Source organism: Tauraco erythrolophus, chromosome 24 (genome assembly GCF_009769465.1).
Source record: "Tauraco erythrolophus isolate bTauEry1 chromosome 24, bTauEry1.pri, whole genome shotgun sequence".
NCBI classification, from domain to species: domain Eukaryota; kingdom Metazoa; phylum Chordata; class Aves; order Musophagiformes; family Musophagidae; genus Tauraco; species Tauraco erythrolophus.
Window position 1 is genome coordinate 6,648,383 of NC_141488.1, and position 15,169 is coordinate 6,663,551.

Consider the following 15,169-nt stretch of genomic DNA (forward strand, 5'->3'; position numbering starts at 1 on the left):
AGCTGGTTGCAAAACATGGCCATAACTCCTGAATCTCAAGACAGGGCCCTCACCAGCTGCAGCAGCTTTCTGCAGCAGCTGGTCCAGCAGCCAGCAGCTCGCTCGCCAGCATCAGTCATGTGGATGGTTTCCCTCCGAGCAGAAATTACGACGTGCTCCGAGCCACCTCAGCACGGCCTGTTGCATCTGCAGAACAAGAAGCTGTTGGGTTCGGAGCACGGAGGCGGGAGGGATCCAGCTGAGAAACATCCGCTCGTACAAGTTGTGAACACTTCGAGCTGCCACCTGGAAGTTGGGGGACAAGAGGACGGGAGCAGCTGGAGCAGATGCCTCACTGGGTTCTCTGGAGCAGGCTGGAGAAATGCCCACCTCCTCTGTGCCCAACACGGGCTCACACCGTGCGTGCCTGTTCTTGGCTTTCTCCACTAATGATCTGTGTAAACACATCCACCCCCGAGCCAGGACAGACTTTTCCACTCCTGCAGCTGGCAGGGAAGCTCCTGGCTCCGGGGCCTTCTGTGCCCTGCTGCAGGTACAGCCTTCGCAGCGTTATGTGTAATATAAAACATAATGAGCATCTTCATCATCTGGGGAGCGTACTTGCTTGTAAAGAGAAGGAGGAGAACACTCCAAGGTTGAGCGTTTTCTTTCGCACAATGACTTACAGAGTATTTTGTTACCTCTTGCACAAACTGCTGTCGCACCGCAGGTATCTCCTGCACACAGTGGAGAACCTTCAGCAGGAGATGATCTGAGCTGTGTCCCCGGGAAAGGGGCCTTGAAGAACCTCCCCTGGGCAAGAGCCAGAGAAGACATGGACCTCTGTGGGTCCTGCTCCAGGTTCTGGGGAGGCACTGGGTGAGATTTTCGTGCTTTTACTACTGTTAAAGCAGAGGAATGTGATTAAAGGCTTCACTCTTCGGTACTTCTGTAACTGTATCACCAGTTTGGTGTGAAAGAGGAGCCTTTCCCCGAGTTCTTGGGTGGAAATCAGGGTTCTGAGGCACTGGGCATTCCCCTGGCCCCAAAGCGGAGAGAGTCTGTCAAACACCTTCAGCCTTGGTGTAAAGCTGCCTCCACGGAGTCGTTCAGAAAAACCACACGCACCAGATGTCGGAAGGAACCAGTCAGAGTAACGCTGAACGCTTCCAAAAACCCACCCTCAAAGGTGACAGAAGAGACAGTGGAAAACACATGGGGAAAAGGCACGAATTAGAGCAGAAAACCCTGCCGAGCAGCGACAGATCGAGAACTCCGCAGGTACGGCTTCTGAACGAGGATGCTCTGCCCGATTTCTCTCTGCCTTCCACAGCAGAGGTTAAACTTGGTCAAGTGGAGCTGCTAAATCTAAGTGGCAGAATTAAAAATTAACACTTGTCCCAAATGCTTTGCTCCAGCTAAGTTCTTATTTCATCTGCCTCTGTGCTCTCCAGGGAATCAGTGACGGGACGGCGTGGGGAAGGCTTCGTACAGCACCCTGCAGTCGTGCAGCACCCCTCCTTCCACCGGAGGCCACCAGCTGAGATCCCAGCACCTCAATCTCACAGGAAAGCTTGGCAAGCACGTCTCATCGCATCCCCCATGACTTTGACTCTAGTCTGTCTCATCAGGGACTGTTTTGCTTGTCAGGATGTTTTCAGTGCAAGACCTTTCTCACTCTGGCACGGGAGTGGGGATGGATTTCCATTGCCAAACTGCTCTCAGCGGAGACACTGACGATGTGGAAACTCATAGTACCAGCTTCCGCTTGCCTCGTGCAGACCTGGGACTGCTGTGGTGCCGTAACAGCAGATGTCAGGCCCTGCAAAGGGGCCACATGGGCTTCTTTTATTGGAACGCACGAGAAAGAGGGGCAGATGCTGCAGATAGGATGCAAGGACCCGATTTTGCATAAGACACGTTCATCCTGTACGGATTCTGCATGGAGAAAGCTAAAGCAGCGGGCTGCGGCACTCCTCCCACCACAAACCTTTGCTGCAGTGATTTATTCCTCCTCTTGCAAGCCGAGAGCTTTACTCTCTGCCAGTGCTTATCACCCAAGTTGCAGGAGACTGGATGGCTGAGACGCGGTGATTTTCAGCCTTCCACAACCTCCCTCTGTAGCACGAGTATTTCCCCAGCTCAAAGCACATCAGGCTGTTCCATCGTGGGATAAAAAGGGGAAGCAGAGGACGGGACTGCCCCACACCCTCCTGCCCAAAGCCCCCTCACCTGAGCAGTGCGGCAGGGAGCCGCTCCAGCGCCCGTCCAGCTGGCACATGCGAGTGGAGTTGCCAACCAGGGTCCGCTTCCCGAGGCAGCTGTACCGCACCACGGAGCCAACGGTGTGTTTGTCGCCCGAGATCTGGGCGTGGGGTGGGGAGCCAGGGTGGCCACAGGACACCACTGCAACAGAAACACAACAGCTTCAGCTGCTGCGTGGGACCCCGCAGCTTAAACCCCCTCGTCCACCCCAGAGCCCCCCGTGCCCGCCGGGGGCTCGTGCCACGGTGCAGGTGGGGCACAGCAGACGCTGCACCGGGCTCCTTCTGGGGCACACAACTCATCCTGCAAAAGCTGCCAAGGGTTTGTGCACAAACACCTAGTGCTGACACCCACAGGCCTTTTACAGGTTCCGTGGAAAACTCAGCCCTTCTCAAACACGAACGTTTCCACGTGCGCCCTCGCCCCCGGATCCATCCTGGCAGCACCCGGTCCTGGGATGCAGCTGCAATTGATGCTGTGTCACACTCAGCAGATTCAGAGCGCTGCTCGCTCGACCACTGCTGGTAAAAAACCACCACTAACAATAATTAATAGGTTTACTTTAGCTTAGCAATCAGAGCAGAGACAGCCGACAGATACCCTGACACATCTCGGCGCTGTTAGACAGGTCTGGATGAGGATGCTCAGCCTCAGGACCATGCACCACTTGGTTTTGAAGGAAAGCATCCGTAACGGATCTCTCCTCTCCCTCTGCTAGAGTCTAAAAATACCAACACCGGCATTAGGTAGCAAACATGATGTATGTTCCAATAAAAAGCAGAGCACGCGTGTGGCTGAGCACGTGGGCGTTGAAATACGCTGGTGCAGAGCTGTGACTAAAACCAAGGACGCTCGGCAAGGAACCGGGTCCGAGAGCTCATGCTTAAACTCACCCTGTAACTAACAATTTAATAACAGATGCTCCAGCAGACTCAGCTAAGCTTAAAACCTGGGGTGGTATTGAGGTTTTTACAGGATTTACGTACACCGCGTGGAGACTGTTTCTTCGCACGCGCTGGGCTCTGCTCCCGTGTACTTTACTTACTGGACTCGCTCATCCACCCCTTGAAGGACATCAACTCTGGGTTACTCCCTCCCCAGAAACAGGGGGAGCCTGTTCAGCCTGGAGAAGAGGAGGCTCCGGGGTGATCTTATAGCAGCTTTCCAGTATCTAAAGGGGGTCTACAGGAAAGCTGGAGAGGGGCTTTTTACAAGGGTGTGTGGTGATAGGACAAGGGGCAACAGATTTAAACTGAAAGAGGGGAGATTTAGGTTAGATATAAGAAAGAAATTCTTTACATTGAGGGTGGTGAGGCACTGGACCAGGTTGCCCAGAGAAGTTGTGGCTGCCCCATCCCTGGCAGTGTTCAAGGCCAGGCTGGATGAGGCTTTGGGCAACCTGGTGTAGTGGAGGGTGTCCCTGCCCATGGCAGGGGGGTTGGAACTGGATGATCTTTGAGGTCCCTTCCAACCCAAACCAGTCTATGATTCTAAACAGGCATGAGACAGCATTCACAATCCAAGCTTGTCTGGCATCAACCTCCTTAATTTTACGTTTTGGGAAGTGCCTGGTGATTTTAGGTGCCCAGCTATAAACATTTTAAAAGGGTTACGGGCCTCAGCACTGAGCACATCTTAAGTTCAACACGCAGAAAACAAAGACATGCAAAAATTATTTTTTTTAAAACTATTAAGCCCAGGAATCCACATCATCAGTTATAAAACTGTCCTGAGTTTCTGCAGTTCTGAGAATGCCCACAAATCCTCCAAGTCAATGGATGCTCAACATTTTAAGGAAGGAGATCCCTCTTACTTAGGTGGAAAGCTGTGGACTGAGCTTTTAAAAGGTGACTACTCTCCTGGAGCCCCGCGGCTGCGGTGACACACGGTTATCACTTGCCAATTCCCTGGGGCCTGTGCAAGGTGCTGCAAACGCGAGAAGGTGGCATGCTGCTAACAAAAGGAAAGGAAAACATGCCAAAAACTACTGTGCATGACTGGGTGTCAAAGGATAGCATAAGAAAAAAAAAGAAAATCATGGCTTTGGAACAGCTAAGCCGACTGCAAACTTTAGGAGCTCCATGTCCAACTGCTTCAGCGATGCGTTGTGCCACGTAACGCCATGGCAGCTGCTCTCGTTGGTGTGCCAGGGGTCTGCTCCTGCCTCTGCCACCAGCCCTACGTCAACTCCAAACACACTTTGGACCTCGATTTCCCCCGGTGTAAGGCAGGGACACGCCACTGACATCTTTCATAAACTCCTGGAGATCTCCTGGACTGGGTATTGCTGCTACAGCATGAGACCACCATCGGCATTTCGTGTCTTTCTATGCTACTGGACATACTCCTTAAGCCAAACCATACACAGAACCTCCAATTCTCTCTGCAAACTATGATGGCAAAGGGCCAGGATACTGCAAGAAAGGGTGGAAAATGCAGAGCAAGGGTCAGGAAGCAAACCCTCTTCAGCACCTGTGTCGCAGCAGAATAAAGGCTGCATTTATTTCCCCATCGCACCATCACTTCCCTCCCCAAAGCCGCGGGGGATGAGTGGGTGTACAGAAACTCAGCCACGCCTGAGTGGTGCTAAAGATGCTCAGTCCTCAGTCAGGCTAATTGCACACCCCTTCCCATGCAGATCCGTGCTGCAGAGGATCAGCTGCCCTTCTCCAACCTGCAAGGCTTTTGCTGGAGCTGCAGGGAACCAGTAAACCTCAGCAAGAGCTGCCTTCCCCTGCAGAGGGGAACCAGCTCTAACTGGGTTTCTCTCTCCTCAGACCATGTACTTTCCTTCGGTGGGCAGGATCCAGAGGCCAGTGAAGTTGATGGAATGAGTCCCCTGGATTACAAAGAGCTCTGGATCCAGACTTTGTGCATGACCATTCAGCTAAGCCACAGAGAAGCACATGGGATGAAAACCTGCGGTGGATGGGTATTATTCTGAAGAACTTACAAAGACACTGTGGGAGGGCACGGTCCCAAGTGCCATCCCCCTGACAGGTAAGGACATGTGTACCCAATAAGTAATATCCATGGCTGCACTGATACGACACAGTTGTTCCAAAGCTGAATCTGTGAGGACCACTCGGCTGCACTTGACGGATGCTGTTTTCCAGGTGCCCGGGGTCAGTACAGTTTACAACTGCAAACAAACAACAACAAAAAAAATACAAAACAAAGGGTGTAACAAAGAATTCTCCAAAAATGAGCAGGAAAAAGGGGGGCAAAAATTGCAAATCACATATTTCATAATGTAATGTGGTGGGATTTTTTGATTTTTTTTTTTTTTTTTTTTTTTTTAAGATTCTTGAAGCAGAAAAAAGTCTTTACTAGAAGGAAAAAAGAGAGAGTAGAGGCAATGCTGCAGGCTCTCGCCCTGCCACGCGAGGCTCAGCAGTAGAGCCTTGCTCTCTGGCCCCAAACCAGGATATAACATCAGCCAGTTGAGAGTAACTGGTTCCTTGATCAACGCAGCAACAGTATCGACAGAGATGCTGGATTGAGGGAGTACAAAGGAAGGGAGTGCAGGGAGGGAATTTGGTAAGTGAACTTGAGTGTAATACCAGTGGAAGTGGGGCAGCCTAGGAGGAGAAAGGGCTCTGCACAAAGACCGTGGTGTTTGCTTTGAGTACACTGGTCTAAGGTTAGCAGGATGAGCTCTGCTAAGGCTCTTGGCCTGAAATTTTTGTTTCCTTCCCATTTACAATCCGTACTTCAATGTCTTGGAGGATGCAGGGCTGGGCAGGGTCCATTACCAGCTTTGAGTGACATCCAAGGGAAGAATCAGGTTTGTTACACGAGATTCACACAGCCCTTGGTGTTCAAACATCGCTTGTACGTTCCTGAGGAACTGCACGACGTGGTTTACATCAATTTATGACAGTGTCAAGATGGATTTTAGGAACCCAGAGTGAAGAGGAAGGCACAGGTGAGTCCCGTTGGCCGAGAGCAGGGTGGAGGCAGACGACTCACCGCGGCAGGCGGGCAGGGTGCTGCTCCACTGGCCGTTGGCCAAGCACTGCGACTGCGACGCTCCTTCCAGGCGGTACCCGGTGCTGCACACAAACTTGGCCACGTCGTTCAGATTGAACTGACTCCCCTGGGTCAAGCCGTTGGCAGGGTTGCCGGGGTGGCCGCAAGTGATAGCTGCAAGTAGAAATTGGAGATGTGACTTTTTTTTTTGGTCTGGGAGAAGTGGATTATCCATTGGAAAAAGTTCCTAAGGAAGGAGATTATAAAAAAAGGCCACATCAATCCTGAAACCCACACTGATTTCAAAGATTTGTGGCCGACTCTGTTGAAATACTGAATCCAGTTGAGAGCATCGTACCTTTGTTCGTTTTACTGGCATAAGAAATTCTCCGAACCACTCTCTGAGCAGCTGAGTGCCAGCATCCCACTGACTTACACCATAAATCCCTGGAGCTCCTCTTCAAAAATCCCAGCTACCACTATTAATCTATTGCCTCACATGACCCTGGGCGTCACGCAATCTGATGTGTTCCTCCCTCTCCCTGGTGTAAGTCAGATGTATGCTCGCTGCAGGATAAAGTTACACCTGGAGGGATAGTTAAGAGAGAGGAAAAAGATCAGAAAAATCAGGTTGCTGGCACACAGCCTAGAAAGCTCAAATCTTCCTGCTTTAAGTTTGAAAAACTTTAGGAGAAAACCTCTACTTCTAAATCCCTGAAACGAGGATTTTTGTGCAGTTCTTGTTCCTGTGGCTGACATCAGGTTGGGCCAGTGATGAGGCAAAGGGCTAAAGGGTCCTGGTCTGAGCTGCTCCGATGACGCCCGGGGAAGGTGCAGAGGCAAAGGCTGGAGCAGCAGGAAGCACAGCCAACGCTGGAATTCCAAGTGCCTCTGCCCAGGCTGCTCTGCCAGCATCTCGGCAGAGGCGGGCGACGCAGGGAAGATACAGACTCTCTGCTCCCAGCACAGCAGCGCGTTCCACTGCGCTGAAGAAACGTCAGGATATGCCCATACAGAGATTTTTGGCTGCTTAAGGAATGCGACATCTTCTGACAGCTGAGGACAAAGCAATATTGATTATTGTCATGCTGAAACAGGGTAATGGTCCATCAGTAAAAGTCCAGCATTTAGCTGTACAGCTGCCAAAAGCCAGAAGCTAGAGGGGAAGATGAAATTCCCACAAAAGATCCATAACGTGTTTGACTGCCAGGGCTGGACTGTACCACAGGGATGGGAATTTATTCCTTATGCAAGCTGGTGACAGGTACAGGTCTAAAAAATATGAAGCAAGATAGCCTTTCAGTGCTGCTGGAAGCAGATGTCAGGTTCTCTGAGGTACTTCTGAATACGATTATACATGTTTTGAAACCGGTGATGGATTCTGTCCCAGGAAAAAAAAGGCTTCCTGCAGTTGGCAGGGATCAAAAAGAGCCGTTTGCACAGAGGAAGCAACTGTAGCAGGATAAAGAGAAAATATCAGGACAATAGGAAATTATAATGTGCTAACACACGTGGTGCCCTGAGATTCTTCAGAAGCAATAAAGCCTCAAGGCATCTAATTTCAGAGCCCAACAGTGCTCTGCTTTAACGACATTAAATTTATGTTATCCATAAGGTCTAATGTAGTGTGATAATTTCAAGGCCAACTTCTGCACATGAGACACCTTTACAGATCTCTGCACAAAAGCTTGGTGGGCTTTCAGGTGCCAGAGGCAGAAGCTGGCACAAAACAGAGCCAAAGAAAGAGGACCAGCCCTGTACCGGTTCAGCAGACAGAAGACAGATACAGACAAGCAACGTTCATCTGCTTTGTTCTAATGGGTTTGGTCCCTCCTGAAAAAATGATGATCCAAGAAAATGGATGTTTAGAAAATCCTGCATTTCCATAAATCTGCCTGACAGCAGGAGGACCTCTATCAATATGACTTCCTGGTCCAAGGTCAGTATGTATAAACTTGACAGGTAAAAGTGAATTAAAACTTTTTCAACAGAGCATCCTCAGACATGAGAGTAATTCAAAACCTACGTACAGACCCAGAGACAGCCTCTCCAATAATTCTTTTCCTAAAAGGCTCATGCAGAATTGTAGGCATCCTCCAAATTCTGGAGTCACTGCTAACCTTGACACCTTAAGTCTGTTTCTTAATTTTAGGCTGGAATCTGCATATTCATTGATGTATAAGTCATTCCTTACCTCATATCTTGCTGTTATTATTGTGCCTCAGCACATAAAGCTCTAAACCAGACAGGGGAGACTGGAAGCAAACAACTGGCGAATCATGATATGAAACACACAGATTGCACTGTCCATTGATAAGAAGATGCTTACGCTTATTAACACTTTAGAGTTCTAGAGACTTAATTAGCTTATTTACTGGAAAGATAAATAAGCAGGTTGTACAAGGTGACTTGTGAACGTGGATCAGAGGAGGAGAGAGACTGACGTGGGTCTCAAAGGTGGTGACCATCATGTGTGCTTTGCGGGGCTACGTCTGCCTTCGGCCTCGCCGCAGCCCGATGAAGGGTGGGCTCCTCGGAAGACACCCCTGCAGCCGGGCTCACCCACCCGAAATTCAGCATGTGAAGGACAGCAGCCTGGGGGTGTAAACTCTGGCTTTACACGTGCTCTTGTCCTCTGACCGTCACCGGGGCTAAAGCAATCTGACAACATACTTACGCACACAGACAGGCGTCTTCCCGGACCAGCGGTGATCCTGCTGGCAGATGCGCACCGACATCCCGATGAGGCGGAAGCCGGGGTGGCACTGATACACCACGCTGCCACGGTAGTTGTAGTTCTCCCCGTTGATCTGCCCATTGACGATGGGGCTGGGGACACCGCAGTGTCCCGCTGCGGGAGGGAGACAGGGGGATCACGGGAGCCTGGCACCTGCCCCGTCGCAGGCACCGCACCCCACCCCGGCTGGCTCTGAATTCGGGGCTCTGCGGTCATAAATAAAACCAGAGCAGTGGCAAAAACAACATATCGTTTTTAAAGCTCTCCTCTCCAGTCCCAAAACACCTCGCATCTACTGAGCAGTAGGGAATCAAAGCCTGCTTCCTTCTGGTACCTCCTTAAAACCCAACCAGCTTCAGCAGCACTGAGTCCTCGCTTGGGTTCTGTCTTGAGTTGGTATCTAAAACCCCTATTCCCTCCAAAACCACAATCGTGACTCTTTCCCCACCACATCACGGATGCTCCACACCTACCCAGACATCTCACTTCCGCTCCGCTCCAGAGTCCGTTGGCCATGCACTCCCGCACGCGGGACCCCACCAGGGTGTAGCCGGTGTTGCAGGAGAAGATGGCCGTGGCCCCGTAGCTGGTCAGCGTGCCGATCTTGTTCCCGTTGGGGGGGGTCGGCAGGTCTCCGCAGGAGATAACTAAAAGAGATCCCAAAGCACAGAGAGCGAGAAGAGGTCGGGAGTTATGTTTTTTTAAAGAAACGTGCTCAGTGGTGCTACCACCACAAGTTGTTGCTGAAGGCAGAAACGAGTAGGAAAGATCATTAAATAGTTACGTGGATAATAACAATGATTCAGAGTCGCGTTACACGAGGTGACAAATATAAGTGCTATTAATATTTACACTTCGGGACGTGAGGGATGTACTGAAGATGAGACTGGCTGGGAAAAAACTGTAGAAGTTCTTCACACAGGAATATTTCTGTGATTAACCCATTGCTAGATACAGCCAGGAAGCCTGACTTCCAGAAAAGCCATAAAACAGCACAAGATTTCCAATTATAAAGTGACATCCAGCTGCTTCTCACACCAGAATGTGTGAGAAGGACACAGACCTCCAGGACAGAGCTGATGGGGACCAGACCCAGGGAGGACCCCAGCCGAATGCCAGGTTTGCAGGGGGCAGTGGGAGCCCCATCAAACACACCCCCAGCCCCAAACTTCAGTTCTTCCTTTTATCCACCCTAACGATGTGCAAACCCTCCGGAGCTTTCGCACTCAGCAAGAAATCCAGAGACTCACGCTGGGTGCTTCTGACCCCAGCGCCTCGCCAAGACCCTGTCATTTGAATTTAGGTGGCAACAACGCTGAAGGAATAAAACGAGGTCAGGCTCGCGCTGCCGGATGCGGCTGCGGAGCCAGCAGGGGTGGAACTACAGCTGTCACCGACGTCGCAGTCGCATCTCTAGAAACAAAGGGAAGCAGGAGGGAAGGGGAAGCTGCCGTTCTGAAGGAGAAATTTTTCTGTCTCTTTCTGCACTTTGAGAGGAAAAAAAACCCTCCACCTTTGACAAAAGAAAAGATCCAAAGCACAGCAGTCACGTCAGAGCTGCCTGTTTGCCAAGAGTGTTTTTGATTTACAAGTGACACTGTCACCCTCATAAACTTGGCGTTCGCACAGAATTGGAAGAGGTTAAGTTTTAAATCAGAATTTTTTGTTTTCTTTCTTCAAAGTAAACTTCAGAGCATCTGGCACCGGTGACACTTAAGCTGCAGGGACCCGACAGCAACAGATGAGCTGCTGTGCTCGAGTTCTGGCGGAACTGTTCGGATCAAACCAAGAACCAGATCAGCAGACGACCTCTCCCTGTAACCAAACTTATTTCATACCAGAGCAGTTCCGCAGCCACGCTCTCAGGGCCAGGGCTGTGGTGCTTTTGCACACCAACAGCAGAGCTTGCACACCCACCCAAGGGAAAGCAGAAACCCCATTCCCTGCAGGACACCCCGTGAAGCTGCCCTGCCCCGGCGCGGCTCTGAGCTTCTCTTACTTTTGCAGGTCGGCATCGGTTCGCCTATGCTCCACTTGCCGTTGGCTTGGCACCTGATGACCCGCTGGCCCGTGTAGTAGTAGCCAGGGTCACAGATGAGCATCAGCTGGGCGTTGTAGTGGTACTGGATCTCGTAGGTGAGCCGCCACCGACCGTGCTCAACCGCGATGCTGTTGATATCGGGACAGGTGACAGCTAAAAACCAGGCGTGGTGAGACAGGGAAAAGGAACAAGACAAAGATGTCAATAGGTGTTTAACTCCAGGGCGTTTCAACAAGTGTGCTGCCTTTTTAACAAGCAAGTCAGTACTAGCATCTCTGTTTTACAGGTGGGAAACCAAGACACCACGAGAAGGGATGTCAGACCCAACTTGATGTCCTAAACACTGCACCTGTGAGGCAAAGCTGTCCCCGCCAGGGCTGGCAGACATTACTGAAGGGACTTCCAAAATTCCCGGTGGGACCGCCGCGGCCGCGCGCACTCACCGGCGCACTGCGGGGGCTGGTTGCCGTTGCTCCACTGCCCGGCCTGCAGGCACTCTGTACTGGGCTCCTCGCCGGGCGGCAGCTGGAAGCCCTGGTTGCAGTGGTACACAGCCTTCGTACCCACCGTGTACTCCTTGCCAAAGACGACGCCGTTCTTTGGGGCTCTGGGAACTCCACAGGAGAGAGCTGGGAAGGACGAGGGGGGAAAATAACACAGCTGAGAAATCAGTCAGCTTCCAATTTTACCATGGATTTGTGGTAATTGAGCTGAAAGCCCACATCCCAAGCTCTCTCCTAGTCGCAAAAGCTCCAGCCCGCTGTTGAACCCCAGAAGCTGCAGTGAATGCCCACTTCCACAGAGGATCAGATTTTCAACTCCTGTCTATCAGTGTGGCAACAGCGAAGCCAACGCTGAATACCAATTTCTACTGGGAGAGACTCCGGCTCGTACTTTCTATAGTATCTGTAACACGGTATTCCAAAGTTTTCACACTGAGACAAAGGATTAGATAGCAATAACGTTTTGTATTTACATCCCACGGCAGCAACCACCTGAAACCCCTTTCCAACAGCACTTCTGCATTACATAAAGCAGCAAATTGTGTAATTATGTTGTGGCAGAAGGAAGGCTAAATTTAGCATCACGGCTGAGAAGGTAAGGGGGGGAATTCAGGGGGAAAAAAAAAAAAAGATAAAGAGGCACAAGGCCAAACAGCTGCTCAGGATGGCAGCACTTTGGACATGATGCTCTGCACCGTTCCTGCCGAGATCCTCAGTTCTGTGGCCATGAGAGTGGCCAAACAGGGCAGAAAGGGAACAGGCAGGACATAAACATGAGCAACAGCCAAATACAGACAGACTGGAATCGTGTTCTTTTATGTTGCAAGAGTTTTGCAAGACACGACAAGCCCTGTTACCCTCTGCCCTACTGCTGGGAACACCAGCACTGGGAGTCTCTCATTCAAATCTTGTTTTTTTCCTCCATCAGCATCCAGAAGAGCTGGGAAACCAACCCCAGACCCGCCTCCAGAAACACCACGTGTGCTCCCATCCCTCCCTCCCAGTCGTGGCTCTGGAGGAAGCCAGTCTCACTGGGCTGGAGGTGCGCAGCCCACCCGTCGGGACAGGCACGGGATGGCGAGGGGGAGAGCAGCCTGGGACCAGTAAAGCTGCCATTTGGAGACCCCCAGCCAGCGGGGCTGCCAACAGCCTGCGTGGGACATGGAGGCGAGCAGAGCTGCCAGCAAGCACCGACTCGGAGGCCAACACCTTACCCAAATAATGGTCTGCAGTTTCAGAACGCTCTAAAGGAAATCCATTCTTCCTGGAGGAGCCCGAGCTGCTCCTGCTCGGCTAATGCACAAGCTGGAGGCTGAGCCTACGTCTCCTGAGCCACACACTGATATTTCAACACTCATTCACCTTCCTGTTACTCCCCTGCACACAAACGAGGGCCAGAAAATCGGCAACCTTAGAAAAGTCACCTTCTGGTGACACGGACCCCACCGGGCGCCGAAAGCAGAGACCAAACTTACTGCGTACAGCATCAGCACAACCACCGCAGCTTTCTACCACTCCAGGTCCAAGATGCTTTTATCCCACCAGTGCTACAGGAGGCGGGCAGAGCCCCAGCCCAGAGCACAACCACACGGCACCTCGCGGACGCTGGTGCTGCTAATAGGTGCGAGTAATTCAGCGGGCTCCTATTAGCACGATCAGGCACATCCCTGGTTGGAATGATAATCACACGTACGTCACTTCACCGAGCGAAGGAGCTCGGCGGATCTCTCCACAAGGCTGGGTGTCTAGACAAGCAGCCACGCTGAATACCAATGTCATTCTGAGGCACAAGAAGAGGGGACCTGGAAAGTCCTACCCTTTCACTTCCATCCGGCAGCTCTCTTGCTACTTTCTGACCTTGCGTCCAACCAAAGAGGCTGGTGAGAAAGATGACCCCTTTCCCTTGCCACTGCCCCCCAAAGCCTTCTCCTTCCTCTGGTCGATCCTCTTCTGCAGCCCAATGCTTTACCAAACTCACCACCTCTTATCTGCCATTAGGAAACTGAGGCACAGAGTCTGAGCGGGAGGGACACCAGGAGTGAGGAGAGCCCAGGGCCAGCCTTGGTCCAGGTCAGGGAGGCTGAGCTGCCACTTGCCTTCATGCCCCTGCTCGAGGGAAGGATGACTTACCACTGCCTCCTCCTGCCTTGAGTGCTCCGTGTCATCATTTAGAGTCTTTCCATTGCGTAATCCCTGCCCTGATACAAACGTCAGCAATAATGCAGAGATTCTGGGCCAGATGCAGGTAACAAAGTCCATTAAGCCACCAAAAATAATAAAAAAAGTCATCCTCTTCACCCACAGACAGTCGGGCTACAACATGAAGCAGGATCAGGCAGGGAGAGCCGTGGGGCTGTGGCCTCTGCTGCACCACGTGGGCTCCGGTGCCCTGTACCCATGGCACGATCCTTCCTTCCTCCAAACCCAGTACCCTTGAGCAGAACGTGGCATTAGTAAGGTTTTATTTACAGGGCCCTGCATAAAGCAGAGAAGCTTGATTTTTAGGGCAGCAATAAACTTGCCATCTGCTCAAAAAAGCCCTTCTGAGGCTCATATTGTGGGCACTGCAACCCCACCAGAAACAGAGGAGGTGAAAGACAGTAGATGTTCCAGCGGAAAGCAAACCAGCGTTTGGCTAGGAGACACCCAGAGAGCATGGTCCAGGGAAAAAGGAGCACTTACAGGAGAGCAGAGGTACAAAAAACTCTTTCTGCAGGAAGATGATGTGCTGGGAAAGGGACAGAGGCTACGAAAGCAAATCTGCAGCTGGGATTCCAAAAACAAAGCAGCTTAAAAATAGGCAGCAGAGACAGAAAAGGCACATTAGATCATCTTGTGTTCTCCCCCATTGTGCCAACCCAAGATTGTTCCCTGCAGAACATTCTCTGCTGCTTCCATAAATGTCAGCTAGGACAGAGCACGTAGTAAAGATTATTCAGAGGGGATCAGGAAGGGGAAGAGGACTATGCACTGGCAGAAGGGAGCTATGGGAAATGTCATTTGTTAACTAGACCATGTGTTTATGGGCACCCCAGTTCCCCTCCTCCTGACCCCGCCGATTGCGCGAGCGATTTCTGCGGCGTTGTGGATCGAGTTCCCAAACCTCTGCCATGTGGCCCTGGCCACCAGAAAGGATGAGAAATTGAGCGCAGCCCAAAACAAAGGGTTGCCAGTTGGCTTTGAGAGCAATGTTTTTTAAAAAAAAAAAAAAAGGAAAAGATGGCTGTTGGATGTTCTGTAGCTGACGCGGGCGAGAGCAGCGGTGCTGGTCCCAGCTCCAGCCCAGGCGGGGGAGCTGCTCCGCCACGGATTCTCCTCCGGCTCCCACTCGCTGCTGCTCGCCCACCTCCTGCATCCATCTCAAGGCAGCGGGTAACCATGGGCCAGTGGGAACATTCCTGGTGTAAACACGGCGAAAAAGAGAGAGGAGGTGACTTTCCCAAAGGGGTATTTCAACCTCAGGATCCAACACAACCAGCAAGGTCTCCTCACCGGATGGAGACAGGCTGTTCCAGAGAGACATCCAGCACCAAGATCCCGATCGAGCTGCTCTGTCTGGTCAGTGGGAACACACACACCTCTCTCCAAAGGAGAAACTGGAGCAGCAGCCAATCTGAAAGGCTATGAACTGGCCCCTAAATTCTCTCTTGGCAACTGCCATGGACACAGGTT

General features: G+C 51.5%; 1 protein-coding gene across 1 annotated transcript in view; it reads right to left on the bottom strand.

Moving 5' to 3' along the window:
• The window catches only part of CSMD2 (CUB and Sushi multiple domains 2), a 287,646-nt gene that overhangs the window by 20,593 nt on the left and 251,884 nt on the right, over positions 1 to 15,169 (bottom strand). Inside the window, exons 50-56 of the mRNA XM_086626228.1 lie at positions 11,438 to 11,623; positions 10,953 to 11,147; positions 9,427 to 9,600; positions 8,894 to 9,067; positions 6,217 to 6,390; positions 5,198 to 5,386; positions 2,212 to 2,385 (exon numbers count right to left, since the gene is read on the bottom strand). Coding sequence (XP_086482354.1) covers positions 2,212 to 2,385; positions 5,198 to 5,386; positions 6,217 to 6,390; positions 8,894 to 9,067; positions 9,427 to 9,600; positions 10,953 to 11,147; positions 11,438 to 11,623 — 1,266 coding nt within the window. The remainder of the gene's footprint in view (positions 1 to 2,211; positions 2,386 to 5,197; positions 5,387 to 6,216; positions 6,391 to 8,893; positions 9,068 to 9,426; positions 9,601 to 10,952; positions 11,148 to 11,437; positions 11,624 to 15,169) is intronic.